The 21,766-nt window shown below is 58.4% G+C and overlaps 10 protein-coding genes across 10 annotated transcripts; 3 read left to right on the top strand and 7 right to left on the bottom strand.

Annotated features, from left to right (window-relative positions):
* Nucleotides 1–452: 452 nt before the first annotated feature.
* CMQ_2539 (GTPase activating protein for) lies at nt 453–3,089 on the bottom strand (the record flags this gene model as incomplete). The annotated part of the gene is made up of 5 exons (XM_014316617.1): nt 453–829; nt 1,220–2,576; nt 2,634–2,744; nt 2,884–2,900; nt 2,975–3,089. The coding sequence occupies 5 exons, from the start codon at nt 3,087–3,089 to the stop codon at nt 453–455; spliced, it is 1,977 nt and encodes a 658-aa protein (XP_014172092.1).
* Nucleotides 3,090–3,829: 740 nt separating this feature from the next.
* Nucleotides 3,830–5,250, bottom strand: CMQ_2633 (tam domain protein; the record flags this gene model as incomplete). Its single annotated transcript, XM_014316711.1, has 6 exons — nt 3,830–3,976; nt 4,041–4,500; nt 4,579–4,846; nt 4,912–4,991; nt 5,059–5,084; nt 5,143–5,250. The coding sequence occupies 6 exons, from the start codon at nt 5,248–5,250 to the stop codon at nt 3,830–3,832; spliced, it is 1,089 nt and encodes a 362-aa protein (XP_014172186.1).
* Nucleotides 5,251–6,862: 1,612 nt separating this feature from the next.
* Nucleotides 6,863–8,592, top strand: CMQ_3123 (pyridoxal-dependent decarboxylase; the record flags this gene model as incomplete). Its single annotated transcript, XM_014317201.1, has 2 exons — nt 6,863–7,975; nt 8,050–8,592. 2 exons carry the CDS (start codon nt 6,863–6,865, stop codon nt 8,590–8,592), a joined length of 1,656 nt encoding a protein of 551 aa, XP_014172676.1.
* Nucleotides 8,593–8,724: 132 nt separating this feature from the next.
* Nucleotides 8,725–10,373, bottom strand: CMQ_2727 (kinetochore protein; the record flags this gene model as incomplete). Its single annotated transcript, XM_014316805.1, has 3 exons — nt 8,725–9,087; nt 9,482–9,867; nt 9,932–10,373. 3 exons carry the CDS (start codon nt 10,371–10,373, stop codon nt 8,725–8,727), a joined length of 1,191 nt encoding a protein of 396 aa, XP_014172280.1.
* A 398-nt stretch (nt 10,374–10,771) lies between these two features.
* Nucleotides 10,772–13,452, bottom strand: CMQ_2806 (DNA replication licensing factor mcm2; the record flags this gene model as incomplete). Its single annotated transcript, XM_014316884.1, has 3 exons — nt 10,772–11,038; nt 11,122–11,484; nt 11,701–13,452. The coding sequence occupies 3 exons, from the start codon at nt 13,450–13,452 to the stop codon at nt 10,772–10,774; spliced, it is 2,382 nt and encodes a 793-aa protein (XP_014172359.1).
* A 467-nt stretch (nt 13,453–13,919) lies between these two features.
* On the top strand, nt 13,920–15,695 carry CMQ_3019 (metaphase-anaphase transition protein; the record flags this gene model as incomplete). The annotated part of the gene is made up of 3 exons (XM_014317097.1): nt 13,920–14,047; nt 14,108–14,162; nt 14,241–15,695. 3 exons carry the CDS (start codon nt 13,920–13,922, stop codon nt 15,693–15,695), a joined length of 1,638 nt encoding a protein of 545 aa, XP_014172572.1.
* A 17-nt stretch (nt 15,696–15,712) lies between these two features.
* On the top strand, nt 15,713–17,417 carry CMQ_2528 (uncharacterized protein; the record flags this gene model as incomplete). The annotated part of the gene is made up of 4 exons (XM_014316606.1): nt 15,713–15,722; nt 15,959–16,226; nt 16,445–16,475; nt 16,722–17,417. The coding sequence occupies 4 exons, from the start codon at nt 15,713–15,715 to the stop codon at nt 17,415–17,417; spliced, it is 1,005 nt and encodes a 334-aa protein (XP_014172081.1).
* CMQ_2955 (uncharacterized protein) lies at nt 16,011–17,518 on the bottom strand (the record flags this gene model as incomplete). The annotated part of the gene is made up of 3 exons (XM_014317033.1): nt 16,011–16,184; nt 16,746–17,185; nt 17,257–17,518. The coding sequence occupies 3 exons, from the start codon at nt 17,516–17,518 to the stop codon at nt 16,011–16,013; spliced, it is 876 nt and encodes a 291-aa protein (XP_014172508.1).
* A 481-nt stretch (nt 17,519–17,999) lies between these two features.
* Nucleotides 18,000–18,804, bottom strand: CMQ_3032 (uncharacterized protein; the record flags this gene model as incomplete). Its single annotated transcript, XM_014317110.1, has 3 exons — nt 18,000–18,134; nt 18,310–18,354; nt 18,433–18,804. 3 exons carry the CDS (start codon nt 18,802–18,804, stop codon nt 18,000–18,002), a joined length of 552 nt encoding a protein of 183 aa, XP_014172585.1.
* A 905-nt stretch (nt 18,805–19,709) lies between these two features.
* CMQ_2921 (proline permease) lies at nt 19,710–21,444 on the bottom strand (the record flags this gene model as incomplete). The annotated part of the gene is made up of 2 exons (XM_014316999.1): nt 19,710–21,171; nt 21,254–21,444. 2 exons carry the CDS (start codon nt 21,442–21,444, stop codon nt 19,710–19,712), a joined length of 1,653 nt encoding a protein of 550 aa, XP_014172474.1.
* Between the last annotated feature and the right edge of the window lie 322 nt (nt 21,445–21,766).

Below are 21,766 nucleotides of genomic sequence, written 5' to 3'. Positions count from 1 at the left end.
GCTCGACGAAACTATATAAAGGACAGGACAGCAGGAATACAAGCTTTTCCAATTTGAGCCCAATCTGTCAGCATGCTTGGGAACGCAATCCTTGCATAATGCTTCCAATCAGTCACAGCATCCTGCCTGGCAAACGATTGAGCTAGGCTGACAAGGCGTAAGGCAGAATCCTGTTCGCTGCGCTTCACTCGAGCTCGGGTCTAGCTCCATGCAGGATCTCATGCCCGAGCTTTCTTTTTTCATCTATCGGTCCTGTGCTCTTTCTTCTGTTTATTTTTCAAGAACACACCCAAACACATCAGATATTCGTTCCAATCCCAATGCTCCTGATATCCCAAACAGTTGCCAACAAATGTGAACAACTGTGAACAAATTTAAACAAAAAAAAACAGTATTAGAATGCATACGTATGTACTCGTACACCCAAAAAGAATCTCAGCGGCTAGAAGGAGTTAGTTCCGGGCGCTTAGGCTTGTGAACGCGTCAGGGCTGTGCCGCCCGTTGCTCCACTCCAGACCCAGTGCCATTATGCTGTCACGACTCCGACTGCCAGCAAACGGGTCTGCCTTAGTCGCAGCTCCTGCAGAAGGAGCTGGCGGCGGCGGCGGCGGCGGTCGTGATGCTTGCATCGTGGCCATTGACGTAGTAGGCGCACCACCAGCCATGCCAAAAAACGGGTTGTTGGCCGTCGGCAGTGGGGTCGTAGCACTGCGAGTCAATGATGGGAACGGTGCTGCTAGGTTTCCTCCTCCACTCTGTCCGAGCGTGTTACCAACGCCTTGTGCTGGGCCTGTCACAGCACCTTGCAATGAGCTAAGCTGTTGTGGTGCTGCTTGTGGCATGTTGTACAGTGCCATGATAGAGGCCGTTTGGAACGCAGGTTGAGCCGGCTGTGACGGAGCCGCTGGCTGCGTTGCGAAGGGGTTGTTCAGTTGCTGCTGCTGCTGGTGTTGCTGCTGCTGTAGTAGTTGGCGTTGTTGCTGCTGCTGCTGCTGGAGCTGTTGTTGTTGCTGCAGTTGCTGTTGTTGTAGCTGCTGCTGCTGCATCTGCAACTGCTGTAGCTTCTGTTGCTGCTGCTGTTGTTGTTGCTGCTGCTGCATTTGTTGCTGGGATGCTGACGCCATAGCATTACCGTAGGGGTTTGCATTCATCAAAGGGAACGAGTTTGTGTGCTGAGATGTGCCGAAAAAGTTTGGCTGCGATTGCTCAGGGATCTGACCAAGCGACGGGGACTGCATGAGACTTGGCGATCGTGTAAACGGGTTGGCCGCAAACCCTGCAGCTGCAGCCGTGTTGATGGCCGATGGAGGCTGGTGCATTTGCTGCGAGTGCATCATGGTCTGCTGACCCATCTGGTTGCCGTTGGCATTATTGTTGAGGAACGGGTTGTTGTATTGCGATTGCTGAGCAAATGCCTGCTGTCCATTCCCCGCCGGAGCGGTTGCAAAGTAGCTTAGTGCAGCGTTCCCCAGAGTTGACGCAGGAGGTGTCTGGTAAGACTGCTGAGCCAGCATCTGCTGCTGTAGTTGATGCTGCTGCTGCTGCTGCTGCTGCTGGAACGACAGGCCCCCTGTGTGGTGTGGAAACAGCGGCTGAGATGGGGCCAGGGTCATGCTCTGGAAGGCCTGGTCAATATTGAGCGCGTTGATGAACGACGGCGCGGGCTGGGCGAACGGATCGTTTGCATGCGGTTTCGGAAACCCGTACTGGTCGGTCGTGCTGCTGTTATACGGGTTCTTGTTCTGCAGCGTGCCCGTCGACTGCGCCGACTGCGGAGGCGCCGGAGATGGGAGGTCCAGCATATCAAACGGGTTGTAATTGCTGCTCGTAGCCGAGGGTGAAGATGGCGTCGGCCATGCCGACGCCGGAACAGCTAGTCCAGAGGATGTAGCCCTGCCAGTCGGTGCAGCGAGCGAGCTGTCGCGCATCGCCGTCAACGGATGGGGAGACAAGCGGCCCTCGGCCGTACCTTCGCCCATGCGCACCAGGTTCTCTATAGCTCTCTGCATGTTGCCGCTGACACCCTTGAGCACAGCCGCGTTGCGCTTTTCGTCGGCGAAGCCCATGTCCCGTAGCCTGGTCAGCTTCGTGTCGAGATCGGCACCCGAGTCGTGCTGCACGCTGGCACCAAACATCTGGGACGTCTTGCTGCGGAGCGGTGGCGAATCGGCAGAGCCCGGATGTGTGTAGGAGGAGGAGCGCGGGAGCGGAGATATCGGACGCCGTGAACCGCCACCCATGTCGTAACCGCCGTCGTTGTTGAAATCACCGGACCCGGCAGACTGAGACGCGTCGCGTTTTGCTCGCGAGGAAATCGGGAAGATGGACGAGGCAGACCGGAAGCCAAACCGGCTCGGTGTCTTGGGTGGGAGGGGTGGCGGATTGTCATCGGAGTCAGAGCTGCCCGTGTTGTGGCGACGGGTCTTGGCATTGCCCAGGGCCGATGTCACGTACTTCTGTCGAATGAAGCGCTCCATGGCCGAATCGGCCTCGTCCGCGTCGACAGGAACAGGGGGCATCTGGTTCTTGGGGTTGTATATCTTGTTGGAAGCCATGTTGCCAACCTTGCGCATGTTCTGCCGAGTGTCAGAAAGGAAGAAGAGTACGGAAAGAAGCCGGGACCAGACACGGACCTCAACCTGCTCGTTGGACCAGCTATCCATGCTCAACGACTTCACCTTGGACACATGAGTCCCGAGCTTGCGATGGAGGGCGGCACACCGCATACACAAGAAGACACCGAGCTGCGAGTGGTGTTAGCTCGAATGGAGGGCGGAGACGGCGGGTAACGCGGATGCGATGCGTAATCGTCGCGTCTGGGTCGACGGTCAAGTCAAAGAGGAGATCCCTAGAAGAGCGAGCGAGGGTAAAAGAGACACATACACTCCATGATGCCCAGCCTGTCTGCGGTTAGCACGCCGTCGACGGGACGAGCCGAAGAAGGAGCGCACGGGAGGATGCAACATCGGCTTACCTGGGTTGCGCGCCTGACAGTCGGCGCAAATGTTGTTGCCCGGCACATTTTGAACGAGGTCGTGGAGCTGCTTCTCGTTCCGCGCCTGCTGGCGCTTGCTGAGGGCGGACGACATTGAAGAAGAGCGCAGCGGGATGCGAGGCGATGCAGAGCAAGACTGTGAGAATCCAACGGGACAATGGGTGAGCACGAAGGCTCGGCCACAAAAGACAAGGAAGGGGAGCAGAGTAGGCAGAAGCAAAAGATATGGGGAAGAAAAAAAGGGGAAGCAAAATATGCCAAAATTATATCAGTAGACGACCGTGCCAAAAGGGAAAGGGCGGCCGAGTCGCTGGGTTAGGGGTACGACGGCTGTCCAAGCTGCCAAACAGTAGCACGAGCACGCAAAACTTTAAACGACGTCGTCGCGGCTTCCGGCGTTTCAGTAACCTGTCCCGTCTTCTCGTTGCGTCTGTCGGACTGGGTTTCATGCGTTACGGTGTCTCTGGGAGGAGGCACAAGATTCCGTGGCAGGAGCGAGACCACGGAAAGCCAGGATTAGAGGCCCACTAAAAGCGAGTGACAAATGCAGCCAGCACTGACAACCAATGGCGCCAAATGCCCGTGGAGTCTGGCCCGCTTTTGGGCCAGGAAGCCGGAGCACGAGATTTAACAACAACAACAACAAGGCCGGGGAATAAAGTGACCTTATTTCCTCTGTAAGATGGCGGGTCGTTCAAAAATGCATTCTACCTGCAGCAGGATCTGCCCGCGATTCTGTACAAGGTGGAATTCACACGGGACTCGGCCGCTCACATTTCAACACGCATCGCATCCAATCCTCCTCTCCGAAAACCGTCCGGCCATGGTGATCCCTCAGACTCGTGTGGCTGCTGTCCCAGCACTGGTGGCCTCGGTCCTCATCTCGTCCACATTCGGCTTGCGGCCCCATACTACATGGAAGCAGTGGTAGGTGTGGGACCGCTGATTGGCAACTTCCTTTCGCACGTTGACCAGAGACACCTGGAAATCGACGTCAGCACTACACATGGGGCCAAGGGGCCAGGGGGTGCACTCTCCAGCATACCTCAATCTGCTCCTTGGTTCTGCCCATTACGCGGTGCATCAGCGCGTAGGAAATGGCCGCGAGGCCCATCTGCAGGTTCGCCTGCCACAGCTCCCCGATCTCCTTGAGCCGGCGGTTTCGGGGCCAACCGCTGGTCGGTAGCTTGTAGGCCTTTTCCTGCACGTCCACGAAGCCGGCGTCCTCGAGCCAGCCCTTGAGCTTTTTTACCACGGCCAGAGGCCGGTTGGCGTGAAGGCTGGCCTCGTAAAGCTCCTTGGACCAGACACTGATGGGCGAGTTCTCCGCCATCGTGCCGTCGTCGCAGTACACCGTGCCGTCGACCTCCTGCATCTCGAGCCAGCCGCCCGGCTCAAGCTTCGCGAAAGCCTGCGCGATCACCTCCGTATAGACGTCTGACCAGCAGCCGACCGTGACACGAGTGTGGACGTAGTCGACTCCGGTCTCTTGCCAGTCTTCCGTCCTGTACCAGTCATGCGGTCAGAGCTGCTGCATCCCGAACTGAGGGAGGGAGGAGGGAAAAGGGATCGGACAGGCTTACGCATCCTCGACAAAGAAGTTGACGTTTGGCGGGACTATGGTCGGTTGGATGGGAGAGAGATCGATGCCGACAATCTCGGCAGTGGGAAATTCGTCGCCCATTTCGACGGCCCAGCGGCCAGATCCGGTGGCCAGGTCGAGCACTTTTTTCGGAGGGTTCTGTTGCGACCATGGTGCCAGGTAGTTGCGGCCATCGAGGACCAGGCGAATAAGGTCATACAAGTTTTCTAGCCGCTCCAATTCGGCTTCGTCGTTTGGATAGTAGTAAGCTGCCAGACACAAAGTATGCGTGTAAGAAAAGTGGCAATGAACAGAGGTAGAAGGGGACACGAACAGCCGGCACGGTAGGCATGGTAAGTGCGGCCGTTTTCATTGTGGTAGTTGAATACGCTTTCTGTCAAGGAGGCGCTATCTCTAAGCACGGTCAGTCTATCCAGCAGGAAAAGCAACGAGGGCGATACCAGACAAACGGAGCACGTACGGGTTGGGATGATCTCCTGGGTTGATCTAAATGACACAGTCAACACACGAAATATCGAGACAGAAGATGAGGCCGGACGCATACATCAGCTTCGATTCTTGCCGAAACGTCGAGGTATCTGTGAAATGTGAATTCGAAACTGCCAGTCTCGGAGTCGGAGTTCCTGGCCGGCGAGGACGAAGAGCCTTCCATCCTTTCTGTGGCGCACACGAGTCGAGTCGGGTGGTGCTACCAGGGCAGGCAGTGCATTTCTACCGGCGAGGACCCGACACAGCGGAACAGACAGGGGTGTGTTGTGCGAGGGGCGTTGGCAGAACTTTGATTCCGTATCGGTCGTAGCAGCAGACTGCAAAACAGCCTAGAGGTCGGAGCGGAAGGGAGATGAACAGAGAACGAATATCGAGGATGGGCAGATTGAGGGCAACCGAGGGAGGATATGAAAGATGGGTATCGCTGATGGGTTTAAACACAATAACCTTCTCCCAGAAGATGGGGGCGTATTCTTTTAGGTTTGGACCCGGCCCGAGAAAGCTAGCAAATGATATCCTACCTGGTCAACGCCACAGAGCAGACCAGGATACGAGCACCTGAATGCAATAACGGTCAGAGAGGGCGGGGGGGAAATGCTAGTCACCGCCTGCCTGGATCCAGGCCTTGGGCCAAGCTCGGCGGTCGATCATCCAATATCAGCAGAGCTATCAGATTGGCGTCAGACCAAGGGCGAGAGCGGCGGGAGCGGAAATTTTCACTTGTCATTCCTGCCGACGAAAGTGCAAAGATAGGAGCTGAAACGAGAGAGCCCATAATTCGTAGTCACGACGTAAATATGTACGACTAGTCGACTACGTGCAGGAAGATCAACATGTCATTGCTGTGTATTGCGGTACAGAGTACGGAGTACGGAGTACGGAATATTACTCGTAGAACGGTGGCGCATTTCCGCAGTGTCCACAGGTCAGTCGGCGGCAGGAGCGGAAAACCCCGACGCATCTGGAGTCGAGCCAGGGGTGTTGTGTGGACACGCAACGTAAGAAGAGGGAATTGGCCATTATCGGGGTTGTGACCGTCTGGGGAAAAGATCAGCACTGCATTTGTGAGGGGGCGACATCGAAACAAGGCCGGAGTGAAGGAGTGGCGGTGACAGGCGGTCGGGTTCGTGGACCAAACCATCGGGACAGTTTTTGTTGCTGATTGGCGTGGTGATGGGGTTTGGCGATGCACATATGTGAGATGCAGAGGGGTGACAGCGATGTCAGGATTGGTGGAAAACGTGGAAAGTAGGTAATAGGAAGAGAGACGGCAGAAGACAGAGGCGACGGAAAAGGCAGGTACAACACTCTGTGCAGTCGGCGCTTCTCCGAGCAAAGAGCGAAGCGACGGCTATGGCGCCTGGTAGTTGGAATGGAGTTTATACACCCGCTTTACAGTGAAACATGACCTGCAGGAAACCAGGCGAATTACGGAGTACGTGCTCCGTATCTCAAAATACTTACCGAGTGCTCCGTAGACGGTGGTGCTGACAGACCCCGTGTGCAGACTTGCCGGTTTTAGACGGCGGCGAGACGGTGCGCTCCTTCCTGCTGGGACATGATGCTTTCTTCTTCCTCAGCGAGAAAATACGGGAAAAGGGAAGCAAACAAAAGAAAAAAGGCAACAGGAAACAGGCAAAAGGACGGAAATTCGCTCGTCTTGCTGGCCTGCAATGCCGCGTCACGCTATTGATTTATAGCTCATCATTTGTATGCGGACCGTCTTATCGGGCGTGCTGACGACAGCATGAGCCAATCATGGCGGATCCGCCAAAATGAGCATCACTGTCGAAGCAGCTGCCTGGGCTGTCTGCGGCATTGAACGGCACCCGATGACGATGACGGACCAAGCAGATCACGCAGACCACGCAGACCACCGGGTGGAGCGGCGCTTGCTGACGGAGGCGTATGAGCGGCTGCGGTCGGCGGTCGACGGTCTCGGTGAAGCCACGCTGCCGAGGGCCGACCGCATCGAGGACGCGCTGGCGGCTTTACCACGGGCAGGCCAGGCGGACTATCTACAGCCGCGGGGGGCGCGTGCAGCACTGGAGCACATTGTCGACACGGTGGTGCCGGCACTCAATGGGCAGAACCGGAGCGGACGGTACTTTGGCTTCGTGACGGGCAGCACGCTGCCGGTGGCCGAGGCGGCCGACAACGTGGTCTCAGCACTGGATCAGAACGTGGCCGTGCATCTGGCAGACGAGACGGTGGCGACAGCGGTCGAGGACGCGGCCCTACGGATGCTGCTGGACGTGTTGGAGCTGGGGCCAGCGAGCGAGGGCGAGTCCGCAACCTCGACCACTCCCTGGACCGGCCGCACCTTTACAACCGGCGCCACGGCCAGCAATGTTCTCGCGCTCGCTCTTGGCCGCGAGGCCGTCGTCAATGCCCGGCTGAAGACACCCGACAGCGTGGCCACGCTCGGACTGCTGGCGGCCTGCCGCAAGGCCGACCTGTCCGATGTCCGGATCCTCACCAGCATGGCCCACAGCTCGCTCTACAAGGCCGCCAGCATCGTTGGGCTCGGCCGTGCCGCTGTCGTCGACATGCCCGCCAGCGCGGCCGAGCCGTGGCGACTCGATGTGGCTGCCGTTGAACGCGCGCTCGTGGCTGCCCGTGCGGCTGGCGATCACGTCGTCCACATCATCGCCGTCAGTGCCGGCGAGGTCAATACGGGCCGCTTCGCTACCGCCGGGAAGGGGGACATGCAGCGGCTGCGCATGCTCGTCGACACATACGGTGCCTGGCTTCACGTCGACGGCGCCTTCGGCCTGTTTGCGCGCGCGCTGCCGCACACCGACGAGTTTGCCCGGCTGCGCGAACACGCCGACGGCCTCGAGCTCGCCGACAGCATCACGGCCGACGGTCACAAGGTGCTTAACGTGGTAGGTCCTCGCTTTATTCATGGGTATATATATGCCCTTGGTTCTTCTCCTGCTTAAACAATGACATCACCCAGCCGTACGATGCCGGCATCTTCTTTTCCCGTCACGGCTCCCTGCAGGCTGAGGTGTTCCAGAATGCCAACGCGGCCTATCTGACAGCAGCACCGGCAGCACCAACTTCCACAGCCGCCACCGCCATCGCGAGCCCGCTCAACATGGGCATTGAGAGCTCGCGTCGGTTCCGCGCCCTACCCATCTATGCCGTGCTTCTGAGCGAAGGCCGCGACGGTCTCGCTGCCATGATGGTCCGCATGGTGCGACTCGCCCGTGCCATCCACCGCTTTCTTGCTGACTCGCTCGTGTACGAGTGTCTCCCGGACCACGAGCTGGCCGAAGAGCGGCAGACGAACACGCACATTGGTGTGCTCTTCCGCGCCAAAGACGAGGCCGTCAACAGGGACCTGGCCGCACGCATCAACGCCACGCGGCAGATGTATGTCAGCCCCACGAGCTGGCAGGGCCGGCCGGCCTGTCGGGTGGCTGTCAGCAGCTGGAGGGTCGACGTCGACCGGGATCTTGCCGTGGCCCAGGAGGTGTTGTCTCGTGTTGTCTCGTAGGTGGACATGAGGCGAAAGAAGCGAAAGAAAGAAACCCCCCAAAATGAAAGAAAATGGCGAAAGACAAAAGAAGATGCATGCCGGAAAATGCCAGCTGGACGTCCTACCCAAGAGTCCGGCTCTTTCCCAGGCTTAACCAAACTTGCGCGAGCCTCCGGAACTGGGCATCTTGCCCTTCTTGTCATTGTTGCGCTGCTCTCTACTCTTGGCGTCGGGACCCTTCTTCTTGCCGGGGCCGATGAGCTCCAGGTGGCCGGCACGCTCGCCCAGCATGGCTTCGGTCTTGTGGATCAGGCCGGACGTGAACTTGCGCATCGCCTTGTCTGTGGTGGCGTGGGCCTTGACGGCTTTGGCTGAACGGGGCGCCTTGGTGACGCGGGCGCCGCGTTTCGGGGCTCCGTTGGCACCCGTCGCCACGGCCAGCTTCTTGGCCTTGTGGCTGCTTGAAGCAGGCTTGACTGACTTCTTGACCGCACCCTGGACCATTGTTGCTGTCTGTCGTTGTCCGGGGAGAAGAGCAGGGAGAGGGCGAAATTTTGTGGGAGCGTAGTATCGTAATTTTTTGTCATTTTCTGCCGTTCCATTCACCGCCTTTGTGTCTGCTGATTGCAGCACAAAGTACGGAGTAGAGATTCTCATAGCGCAAGAGTGCTGTAAGAGACTCGTCAACGAAAAGCGCATTCCGAGATTCTTGGCTCCCATGACGCCAAGCCGTGCCAAACACCTGTAACGCCAAAGCTCCTTAATCGTATGCCGTAGACTCCGCACACTGGAAAGGCAGAACCATAGCAAGAGACACCCAGTCCGTCAGAGGACGGCGCTCAGCTCCAGAGCAGCATCAGAACTGTTCGAGCAGAGCCCGAGTCCGTCGCTGGGCCGCGGTCTCGACGTCAGTATCGTCGTCCTGCCTGCCAGCCTGGTTCTGGTTCTGGCTCTGCTGCAGCGTGCCCACCCGGTCGCCCACCCGGGCCAGCAGCACGCGCATACGTTCGAGCTCGCGCTCGATGGGACCGTTGCGCGTCACCACGTTGTCCTGTCGGCTGTTCAGCGGCGGCTGGTCCCCGGCCTCCTCGGCCTCCGTCTGCGCAAGCGGTGCCACCATGGCGGCCAGCCGACGCAGCCGACGTACGCGGGCCTCGGCGGCAGCCCGCCGTGTCGACAGGTCCTGCAGCTGTGCGACGAGCTCGGCGTAGCGACGGGCCTCGAGCGGCAGCGCCTCCGCTTCGTGCACGTCCTCCCAGGCGGCCGGCAGGGCAGAAATCACGTCGGGGTTGGCTGGAGGTCAGCATGGTGCCGTGGCATGAAGCAGATGAAAAATGGAAATGCGAAAAACACCCACCATAGTCTGTCCCCCGTCTGAATAGGTCCGTGCCGGTCCTCCCGTCTGCTTCTCTTCCCTCGCCTCCGTCCGCCTCCTCTTCGGCTACCGCCCGCTCGCTCGCTTGCCAGTACAGCTGGTCGAGCTGCTCGGCCACGTGGCGCACTGCTTGGGGCGCGTACACGCGGCGGGCGTGCTGGCGCAGCAGCTGGTTGGCGCGGAACAGCGCGTCGTCCACGGCGCGCTCTGGCAGAGGCTTGTGCGCGTGGCCGTCAGCCCCGGTCGCTTCGTTTGCACCGCCGGGTTCTGCTTCGTCCGCTTGCTGTCGTCGGCTGCTGTGGCGACGCTCCCGATTAGCACGACGCCACGCCCGCGATGGCGCCAGCGGCTGCGCCAACCGCCGCGTCTCCTGCTCGAGAAAGGCCTGCTTGAGTGCGAGGATGGTGGGCGGCGGCGTCGTCATCCTGTCGTGGTCGTGATGGAGAGGGAGCGTGGTGCTGCTGCAGATGGCCGTCCGTGATTGTAAGCGAGAAATACGGTGGAAGTCGCGTGCAAACGCGTTGAGTGCTCGCTATAAAATTGCGGGGCATGTCCTAATACGTTTTAGATCTTCAGGTCTACAGTACAGAGTACTGAGTTACGAGTACTCGCTTCTTCGTCCTCATTATACCACATGGAACTCTTTAGACATGACGGCAGCGACAAATCATGAGCAATACATAAAAATCGAACAAACAAACAGAAGCCAAATTTGTATATAGCAGCATCAGGCCAAAACGCCAGAAACAAACGTGCGTCGTCGAATCCCATCCAGTCATGTGTGCATCCAGCCTGTATTTATTTGCAGTCCGGCCAGTTTGCCTAAGCCGCCGCAGCTGCTGAACGCCCACCGCGGCTGCCGCCCGTCCCAGCACCCAGTCGCCGTCCGGCGCCCTGACCGGGCCGCGCCAGCGTGTACTTTGCAAACGAGCGTGCCAACGCCTTCTTGGCGCTAATCTTTTGGCTGCCGATGAAGCTCTCGACCGTGACTGCAATGGCCCGATCAATGTCCTGAGCCGTGCAGTACTCTGACAACCGCATGCGGCAGAAGGACTCGGAGATGCGGATGATGGCTTCCAAATGACGGACCTGTAGGATTAGCATGGGAAGGGGAAGCGACCAAAAAAAAGAAGAGGAAAAAGAAAGACAAAACCACCCCCCATAAAACTCACCGTGATCGGATACGCCCCCGTGGCCAGCGACTCGCGCCGCATGTCGGCAAACAGCCGGGCCACCTTGTCCTCGTCCATGTTGTACAGCTTGGGCGAGCAGCGCTCCCGCGCGTACAGAATGTACTTGCGCAGCAGCTCCTGGGGAATCTGGCCTTCGGGCGTGGCTGCCGCGGTGCCGCTGCTGGTGCCCTGCGTCGCGGCGCCCGAGTCCGGCTGCTCCTCGCTCTCAACCGGCAATGCGGCCGGGTGGCTGCGACCGTGCGACTCGACGATGAAGCGGGCTAACCGCTCGTCCTCGGCCGGATCAACGGTGTCGCGCACGACGCACAAGATGTCGAATCGCGACAGGATCGGCTCCGTCAGCTCGACGTTGGACGAGAAGGGAATCGTCGCGTTGTACCGGCCGGCGATCGGGTTGGCTGCTGCAATGATGCCGCAGCGCGCCTGCAGCGTCGTCACGATGCCGGCCTTGGAGATGGAAATCGTCTGCTGCTCCATCGCCTCGTGGATCGACGTCCGATCCTGGTCGTTCATCTTGTCAAACTCGTCAATCAGACAGGTGCCCCGGTCCGCCAGCACCAGCGCGCCGCCCTCCAGCGTCCACTCGCTCGTTAGCGGGTCTCGTCGCACGCTCGCCGTCAGACCGACCGCGCTGGCTCCCTGTCCCGTCGCAAACACCGCCCGGTGTGCCGTCTTCTCCACGTATTTGAGCACCTGCGACTTGGCCGTGCCCGGATCACCCAGCAGCAGCACGTTGATGTCGCCGCGCACGTGATGTGCCCCTTTGCGCGTCTTGGCCACGCCGCCAAACAGGGACAGCGCTACGGCCGTCTTGATGTCCATGTGTCCGTAGATGCTCGGCGCGATCGACGCGATCAGCTTGTCCACTACCTGCGGATCCCGTGCCAGCTTGCGGATCGCTTGCTCATCCTCCTCCGTCAACCGGAAGCCCGCTAGCTGGTCGTGCGCCTTGACCACATTGTTGGCCTCCAGGATCGTCGCAAAGACCGGGAATCCGTTACGGTTGTTCAGCTGCGCGTCGTAGTTGTTGCGGTAGATCCCCGTCACTTCAATCTCCTCACCCGGCTTCGCCCGGTCGATCAGGTCCCACAGCAGAATCACCTCGCGGTGCCGCGGCAACCGGCCGGCCGGCACCGTCCCTGGTGACTCCTGCAGCGTCAGCTTCTGGTAGTTGCGGTACACCGTCTTCTCCGAGTTGAGCGTGAACGGTCCGCGCGACTGGCAGCTCTGGCAGTACGACACCTTGACCTCCACATTGGCTTCTTGCTGGAACGGCCCCAGCGTCACGCCGCACTTGGTGCAGTCGAACTTGACGTATTTGAGCTGTGGGAACACCCCGCTGCGCCGCGTCACCACTCCGCTGACCCGCACCAGACAGTTGAGGTGTGACTGCCGCAGCTGCCGCAGCGTGTAGTGCACCGGCAGCTCAAAGATCCGCACGTGGATCTCCGAGTGAATCCGCTCGTAGTCTGGGTAGTGCAGCAGCACCACGTCCATCGCCACGTCGTCAAACAGCTTGAGCATCTCTGCTGGCGCGTTGGCCAGAAAGTACGCCAAAATCGCCTTGGCTGATGAAAGATGGTCATACGACACCTCTAGCGACTCTGCGTTGATCTCGCCCAGCGTCCGGATCCGGCTGCCATACACCGACGACCCGCTCTCGTCCGTGTACTCTGTCAGGAACGCCTTGAACTCGCGCTTGATCGTCCGCTGCACGGCTGGCTGCGACACCCATTCCGTCAGGCTGCCGGCCTTGACGTCCTGCAGCGCCTCCAACGACAGCTCCTCGTCCATGATGTCGCCGTCCAGCATGTCGTCCGGGTCCTCGTCGTACCGATGGCGCCGCCGCCGTGGCTGTGCCGTCAGGTCCATGTCGCCGTCCTCGTCCTCGCCCGGCAGAAACGCCGCCGGCATCCGCTGTCGCCGCACCACCTCGCGGTCACGTCGGTTGAGCTGCGCCTCCAGTCGTCGTCGCTCGCCCAGGTCCATCGCGTCAAAGTCCCCGTCGTCAATGCCGATGCCCTCGTACTCGTCCGTCTCGTCCTTCTCGCGGTAGTCCCGCTCAAAGCCCTCACGGAACAGATCCACGTCGTCTTCCGCCATCTCGTCCAGGTCGTCAATGTTGTCCTCAATATCCAGCGCCTCCTCAATGTCGTCGTCATCGTCCCGGCCGTGTGCAATGTCAAACCCCGGCGGTGACGACGGCATCGGGCTGGACCCCATAGCGGCCGGCGATACACCGTCATCCGCAACACCGCGAGCCCGCTTTCGGCTCAACCTGGGCGCCGCCCCGCGGTTCGCCGAGGCCATGTTTGGGCGTAGAGGGGAGCTGCGTCAGCTGTTAGCAAAGACCGGCACTTCGTCCTACAAATGATCGCATGCCCACCTCATCTTTGCTGGCCGCCTTTTATGCGTTTTCAATATTTCTTCACAGGTGCGAAAGTGCTGGTGTTTGTGCGTTCCTGGCTGACGATGGAACAACGAAAAAAGGAGTTCTGGCAAATCGACAAATCGGTGGGGGAAAAAAAGAAGGGGCGAAGCGCCCTTTGACGCGTCTCGTTCGCGGCCTGACGCGAAGTTTAATTGACACCAAGCCTATTATGGAGAGCGCGTTCATTTGCCGGGTGTTGCACTTGCCCCACCCATTAAACATGCTTTACCTCAGCCACGCGGAGTTCTCATTCTAGTACGGCGTTGATGCGCAGACGTGAATGCATCCAAAGCTGGCTACAGTATCATCATCTCATTCTTTTCTGACACCTGGCGCAAACCGAAGGATGGACTCACAGACTGCACATGATGGGTCGGCAGAAGTCGTCGATGCCGTATTGCAACAACAGGCGCCGCCAACAGCGCGTCGCCAGAGCTCATCGCAAGAGTCCGAAGACTCTCAAACAGCTGCCGAGTAAGCTCTTCATAACGTCTGCTCCTACTGCGGACGCCCTACATACTGACTGGATTGTAGTTTCATCCGCAGCCAGATGCAGCTCGAAGCGGACGCTCGCGAAGCTCTACCTTACGTATGTTCACTCATTAAAGCGCCTCAATAAAGTCCTGCGTTTGGCTGATCGTTCTGCGTTTGTCTGCTGACTTTTCAGAGCATCGAAACATGCACCAAGCCATTGGGCCGACTGCGCCAAAATGTGTTTGCCTGCTTGACCTGCAACCCGCCTCCCGACAACCCAGACCAGGCATACGAGAAGCCGGCCGGTATCTGCTATGCCTGCTCGGTGCAGTGCCATGGCGAACACAAGCTCGTGGAGATCTTCACTAAGCGCAACTTCACGTGCGACTGTGGCACCACGCGCTTCCCTGACACGAGCCCATGCACCTTGCGCATCAACGAGGAGACGAACACAAAGGGCAACGTCCACTCGGAGGTGCCTGATGCGGGAAACAAGTACAACCACAACTTCCGCAATCGGTTCTGCGGCTGCGCGTGCGACTATGACCCGTTCGAGCAGAAAGGCACCATGTACCAGTGCTTAGGCCTGGGCACACATGAGACTGGCGGCTGCGGCGAGGACTGGTGGCACCCGGGATGTGTAGTCGGCCTGGGCCCTAAATGGTTTGAGGATGTCGCGACAGCGAAGGAGGACGAGAAGTCCGTGGCAGTGCCGACCAGCAGTGCCAATGCTCTGCCTACTATCTCCGAGGACGATGTCGAGGGAGCGCAGAACGACGGTACGGAGACGGCAGCAGCAGCAGAAGATGGAGAGGGGGGCGAGGACGACGATCCACCGCTGCCGGCAGGCTTTCCCAAGGAGGAGGAGTTTGAGGGCTTCATCTGCTACAAGTGCGTGGAAGCCTATCCTTGGATCAAGCGCTATGCAGGGGCTCCCGGTTTTCTGCCTGCCGTCTTCTTGCGCGAGACAACCACGGATCTCCCTGTTTCTCGGAAGCGCAAGGCTGAGGACGAAGCAGACGAGGGGCTGGCGGATGGAACGACTGCCCAAGAGCCTAAGCGGATCCGCAGCGACGACCAAGCGAAAAGCGGCCCGGTTGGGGGTGAGGAGCACAAAACGCAGTCTGAGACGGCGCGCATGCTCGCCTGCAAGTTCCAAGTTCTGCCGCCGGCGCCGGCGACCGGCCGCTTTTCGCTCTTTTTCACGGAGTCGTTCCGCGACCAGCTCTGCCGATGTGCCGACTGCTTCCCGAAGCTGCGGCCGCATGCGCAGCTGCTCGAGGAGGAGGAGACGTACGAACCACCGGTGTCGGATGACGGCAGCGCCGACGGTGGCGATGGAGGGTCTGCAAACGGACGCAACAGCGGAGGCGGGCCGTCGCAGGGCAGCGGTAGCCTGTACGATCGCGGAGAAAGCGCGCTGCAAAACATTGACCGGGTGCGGGCCATTGAGGGCGTGATGGCGTACAACCAGCTCAAGGACAAGCTCAAACCGTTCTTCCAGCAGTTTGCCGAGAGCGGGCAGGCCATCTCAGCCGAGGACATCAAGTCGTACTTTGCCAAGCTGCGGGGTGACGAGCAGGCAATCCGTGAAGCTGGCGAGGCGGCCAAGTCGGCTGACCACCGGCAGGAACAGAGCGGGTATTAAGATCAGGTAGGGTAGCAATGGCAGGCAGTGGGTAGCTGGACTGCAGGTAAGATACAAAGGCTTGGGGAAATCGGTGGGCTTTTTATGTAGGACTTGTACTTTCATTAATGTTCTTGTGAGATGGTGGGCAAAGGTACCAGACGGTTAATACAGGAACGTCTTTACGGGAACGGAACTGGACAGTACTCGTCAAGCTTTATTTCTGCATATGCAATAAAACGAGGAGGACTTCATAAACAGCCTGCTTCGTTCAAACCAGCCAGTAATTAAAGCTGTTCAGAAGCACGTGATCTCCCAATTGTTCCGCGTCTTCAATCAAAGGCCCCCAGAAGAGCCGGTGCTGCTGGCAGCACTAGACGGTCGCGGCGGCAGCATCGGAGCAGCGACACTGCCGGTGCTCTCATCCGAGTCCGGCACTGCTTCCCGCAGCTGCGCGGCCGCGCTGCCCATGCGGCTGATGCTCAGCGGCGTGGGAGCCGACGACGGCGCCTGGGGCACGGCGGGAAGGCCTGGGTCGCCGGCGCTGTTTTCGTAGTGGCTGAGGCTGCTGTCGTCATCATCTTCATCGTCGTCGTCATCGTCGTCATCGTCATCTTCGCCATCGTCGTTCTCGATGCCGTCTGTGGCAGCTGTGGCGGCCAGGGCCAGCTCGTCCAAACTGAGGCTCTCACCATCGACAGCTGCTGTGCTTGCCATCAAGGCAGCATCTGACGGGACGTCTGCCACGACGGCCACGTCTGCCTCGTCAGCCACATCGGCCTCGTCGGCCTCCCTGGCCCGGTACGTCGCCTTGGCTGCCGCCTTGGACGCGGCCTTGGCGAGGTCGTCGTACTGGTCATCGTATTGCTGTCCGTACTGCTGCTGCTGCTGTAACTGCTGCTGCTGATGGAACTGCAGGCGCTGCTGATGCTGGTGTTGGTGCTGGAGCAGCTGCTGCTGTTGGTGTTGCTGGTGCTGTTGTTGCTGCTGCAGCTGGATCTGCTGCTGCATCTGTTCCTCGAGGGCCTTGCGCTCGAGCTCGCGCAGGCGGATCTTCTCGGCCGGATCGACAAGATCATCATCGCCGCTCCAGGCGTCCGGATCGTCGTCAGGCAGACCCGGCATGGCCATGCGCTTCCAGAAGCGCAGCTCCTGGCGCTGGGCCCGATCCTGCACCCGGCGCTCCCAGCGGCTGGGGTCCTCGTCGTAGCGTCGCCGGAAGTCGCGCAGCATCGCGTTGGCCGTGCCGGCATGTCGCTGCAGGTCCCAGATCTGATCACGCAGCCGGCTGTTCTCGGCACGCGCTTCGGCCAGCTGGTGCCGGTAGCTGCGGTGCCACGCCGCCACGTCCGCCACGTGCCGCTGCTTGTACGCGTGGAACTGCTTCAGCATGTCTGCCAGAGTCGTCGCGTACTGTGCCGCCAGCGCCGCGTTGGCCTCCTTCGAGTGCTTGGCTGCCTCGAGCGCCTCCGACAGCACCGAGATGGTCTCGTCGAGGTTGAGGTCCTGGTCTGTGACTTGTGCGTCAGCTTCCGTCTGCCTCGTCTGCCTCGTCCCTCCGTCCGCACTTCTCGCCACTCACTCTGCAGGTCCTCCACCGCCGCCGCAATCAGCGACTCGTTGCCCACCTGCTGCGTCCTCGCTCGATTCCGCACACGGCCCACTCCCGTCACCACGTCGTCCAACACCCGCTTGTTCTCCGCCAGCTGCCGGCTCAGCTCCTCCACCATCGCGTGTATGTAGCCCAGCTCTGCTGAGTAGCCTGCCGGCGCCGGAAAGCCGCCCATGCCGCCGCCCAGGCCTCCGGGCGCCTGCGCTCCAGCGCCGCCGTTGAGGCCGTTCATCGTGAGCGATGCAGTCGGCTGTGCTATCTCGGTGCGGTTTGTCGATGCGGGCGTCGATGCAGGCGTCGGTTCCGCCAAAAACCCTTTTGGATGATGGCGCAGAGCAGACAAGAATCGAAAGATGCAATGTGGTGTCGTTGGGATCGATCGACCAGACGGTTACTGTGATGTGGGCAAAGATCCAATATTCGCGTCTGGCAAAATGGCTCCAAGCTGCTGATTGGCTGGCCAGCTATCGCCCGGAGTGTAGCGCTTCGGGCTGTTGCGAGGGGCTGCCAGCTAAGAGCTATCGATGAGAATTAGCGCTCCCTTTATTATTCTACACCTCCGCAACAATGTTTTGAAGCGTTAGATTTATTGCGCGGCAACGTACTCCATACTTTCGTAAAATTCATTGGCCATAGTTAAAACAGGAAGACGCAGTGGATATAGTGAAAGCAAAAGATTCAGAACCGAGCGCCATAGTCATCCCTCTCTGCCGCTATTTCAGTGGCAGTTGAATGAAGTCGTCAAAGTGCGACCAGTCTGTCTTCAGAAGACCTTGCACGTCCTTGTCTACAATGATACGGCAATCTTTCTTGTGGCCGTTCTCGGTCCAGCCGACTGTCTGGCAGTCCTTGACAAGTCAGCTGGATAAGCACAACGCGCAGCTGGAACCAGAGCATGGAACAAACCTTGTTACAATACCAAAACATGCCACACTTTGCACATTTGTGCATCTTTTCCTTTCGTGCATCGCATCCATGGCAGGTTTTCATACCGTCCGCACGGTCAGTTGAATATCTAATCACCCGGTCGCTGAGCCGCAACAGGTCGTCCAGCGACATTGGTATGATCTAAACAAAGTGATGTCAGGGTTACCGAGACTGCCTGTGACCATTGTACGATGTGCGTTAAGAAAGGAACGTATATACTTTCACCGAATTGATAATCTCCTCGCGGATGCCAACGCTCCCATTGAAAAAGTCGTGCTGCACTCCGTACAAATTCAGCACAGTATGCCCTGGTTTGGTCAGCCGACTATCTATTTCTAAGCCGCGGCCGTCCGTATAAAATGCGACCCGGACAAGGTTTCCAGCCTTGTCCTGCACATTGAGAACGAGGCGGAAGAGCCGTTCGACTTCGACGATCTCAGACAAAAAAGCCCAGTGCTTCTTGTAAGCCGCATCATCGGTAAAATAGTCAGGGTCTAGATCGTGCTCTTCTGGTAGCCTTCCATAGGCTGGAAACACCCTGTTGTCTCGGAAGCTAGCAAATTGCTGGCCTTTGGCTCTGGTGGCTGCCATTCTAAAGAGGGCTGAATTCGGTGAGACTGCAGTGACAACAACCTGGTGGAGCAGAAACGGTGAGCACAGAAGATGAGCAAGTAGCACGTGATCTTAAAGCAATTATTCGGTAAGCGCTTCATCAGCGCAGCGCGATTACCCGTAGGTCACAGCTCTCCGGCTAGAAGTACTAAACGGGTTTCTGATAACGATCTTACGACATGCTACTATGTAAGAGACTCCCATCGTTTCTGGGCAGAGTGTATAACTCGTACGATGTACTCCGTACGGAGTATGGAGTAGTCAAAAGATCGTTGATTGTCAGTCATGTAGTCGCGGCTTGGCTAGAAAAAGTGGAGCGAAATTCGAAGGGAAAGATAAGAAACAGAGTACACGAATTTGTGTGGCCTTACATATGTATCTAAGGTACATCTCTTTGTACAAATACGTATCTATCGTATCATCTTATCTTTCCAATTTTAGACTTCCATCGAGGATATCTTACTCTGAGTAGGACTGTTGACTAAAGACCTATTATCTAAGCATGGGCAGTTTTCTAATTAGCTCTTATGTTTTATTAGGTACGATAGAAATCAGCATGTGTTATATACATTTACATCAAGTATGTACTTGCGGACCGGAGATCGAGAGATGGAGTATTGTACTTTCGTTACCCGTACGCTACATATTTTCCATACCTAGATCCATTGCGGTTAGAACCGTAGGCTAACCCATTCTTTGGCATTTCTAGAATAAGTTGATTCCCGTCTTGGTGTCTTTTAAGAGTCCTGTAACTAGCTGACGCCCTCGTGGAAATAGGCCTAACAACGAGGCAGTGAATGTCACTCTAGTTTGCAGCAGCGAGGCCAACTCGAAAGTAGCTTGTATTCCTATATGACTGACTTCTATCTAGCAGAATCAGCGCCTTACTCTATTAAAGCCCATAAATACTTGGTCCATCCGACGCGCTCCTTCATGGGCTTTTCTGCGTCAAGGACCTCCTGCAGGCCAGTTGTCATGTCAACCTCCTCAGCTGGGATAGCCCATTTATCTTTATAGAACCACGCGCGGTGGCCAAAGTACATAACGAGGAATATGGGAATACCGATGTAGTCTGTCAGGAAACTGCTGGCGGACCATTTGTCCGGCCAGAAGACGGTGAATCCGTTGGTCAAACAGGCCAGGGTGAACATGAAGATGGAGATGTACGACCCCCACGGCTGCAGCCAGTGCTGATACGGTGTCTCGATGCTCTGGGCCTTGCAGGCCTTGCGGAAGCGCAGGTAGACTATCGAGCAGCACACCCAGGAGATCATGCCCCAGGTGTTGGTGAGGTTGACGAACCAGTTGAACACGACGGAGCCGGACGAGGCGACATTGAGGTAGCCCAGACCGCAGAAGAGAGAGCTGATGCCGACGGCAACGTAGGGAACGCCCCAGCGGTTGCAGGCGCTGCAGAACTTGGGCGCAGAGCCCTGAAGCGAGAGCGTGTAGAGAGAGCGGCTGGAGATGTAGAGGAAGGAGTTGCCCGAAGACCAGGCCGAGATAAGGATGACGGCGTTGATGATGTGCGGGAGGACCGGGATGCTGGCGTTGGAGATGGCGACGACAAAGGCAGAGGAGCCCGCACCGGCGCCTCCGTCGGTGAGCCGGGGGTCGTTGGCCGGGCAGATGACGCCGATGGCGAGGACGGAGAAGATGTAGAAGAAGACGAGACGGTAAAAGTAGCGGCGCGAGGCGATAGGCAAATTGCGGCGCGGGTTCTCCATCTCGCCGCCGGTCACGACGATCAGCTCGGGCGCAAAGGTGAAGGGGAAGACGCAGGAGATGAAGGTGTGCCAAAATGAGACGAAGAGACCGGTGTTGCCGGTCAGATGGCCCCAGGTGAAGGCGGCGCCCGGATGCTTCCAGTAGCGGAAGCCCAGCCGATCGCGAGACGGGCCGCCACCCCAGAAGAGGATAAAGGAAAGCATCAGGAGGCCGATCATCATGATCACCTTGGTTCCGGCAAACCAGAACTCGGTCTCGCCGTAGAAGCGCACGGGCATAAAGTTGAGTGCGACGATGACGACCATCATGATCGTGATCCAGACAGCAATGTTGACGTCGTTGGGCCAGTAGTTGATGACCAGACCGGCAGCGGTGATCTCGTAGGGCACCAGGATGCCCAGGGCGTACCAGTACAGATAGCCGAGGGCGAAGCCAAAGGACCGCGACACGTAGCGGTAGCCGTAGTAGGACATGCTGGCACCGTGGACCGGCAGATAGGCGGCCACCTCCGTGATGGCGGTCACGACACAGAGAACAAGGAACGTCATCAGGATGTAGCCCGCCAGGATGAAGGCCGGACCGCCATTGGCAAGCGTTTGGCCGGACCCGACGAAAAGACTAGGGGTGTCAGTGATGGAAAGAGAGAATGAAAAAGTTGAGCTGGAAAGGCAAGGACAAGTCGCATAATGACAAGACGTACCCTGTTCCAATTGTTCCACCCAGGGCGATCATCTGGGCGTGACGACTCTTGAGGCCACGATGCGTGATCTCGGCAGTGTTCTCCAGATCGTCGCCGCCGATGAAGTGCGTGACGCCGGTCTGCTCGTCCAAGGCCAGCTTCATCGAGGGGCTGGGCCCCTTCTCGGGGTCTTTGATCTCGTATGCAGACATGCCGGTAGTGTGGCAGCTCCTTGACAGAGCTTCGTTATCGGGGAGAGACAGTAGGATAGCTGCAGCTCTGACAGCAAAGGAGACGAAACTGCACGGCACAACCCAGAGAGTCGGGACGATCTACGACTAGAAAGGGACGAGCAGCAGCAGCAGCGCAGGGTGCCACCCGTTCCTTAAGAAGAAAGGCACCGCGCATTGAGCAGGACCGGGCGCGTAATATTCCGCCGATCCTTTGTCACCACAAAGTACGGGAAGCCCGTCTTATCTCGCCAAGCCACTGGTGGCAATCGCGAGTAACATCGCTTATGCCGAGACACCCACG

The sequence above is a fragment of the Grosmannia clavigera genome (assembly GCF_000143105.1).
Source record: "Grosmannia clavigera kw1407 unplaced genomic scaffold GCSC_144, whole genome shotgun sequence".
Classification (NCBI taxonomy): Eukaryota; Fungi; Ascomycota; class Sordariomycetes; order Ophiostomatales; family Ophiostomataceae; genus Leptographium; species Leptographium clavigerum.
The sequence above is the reverse complement of the archived record's forward strand: the minus strand, read 5'-3'. Positions and strand labels throughout refer to the sequence as shown.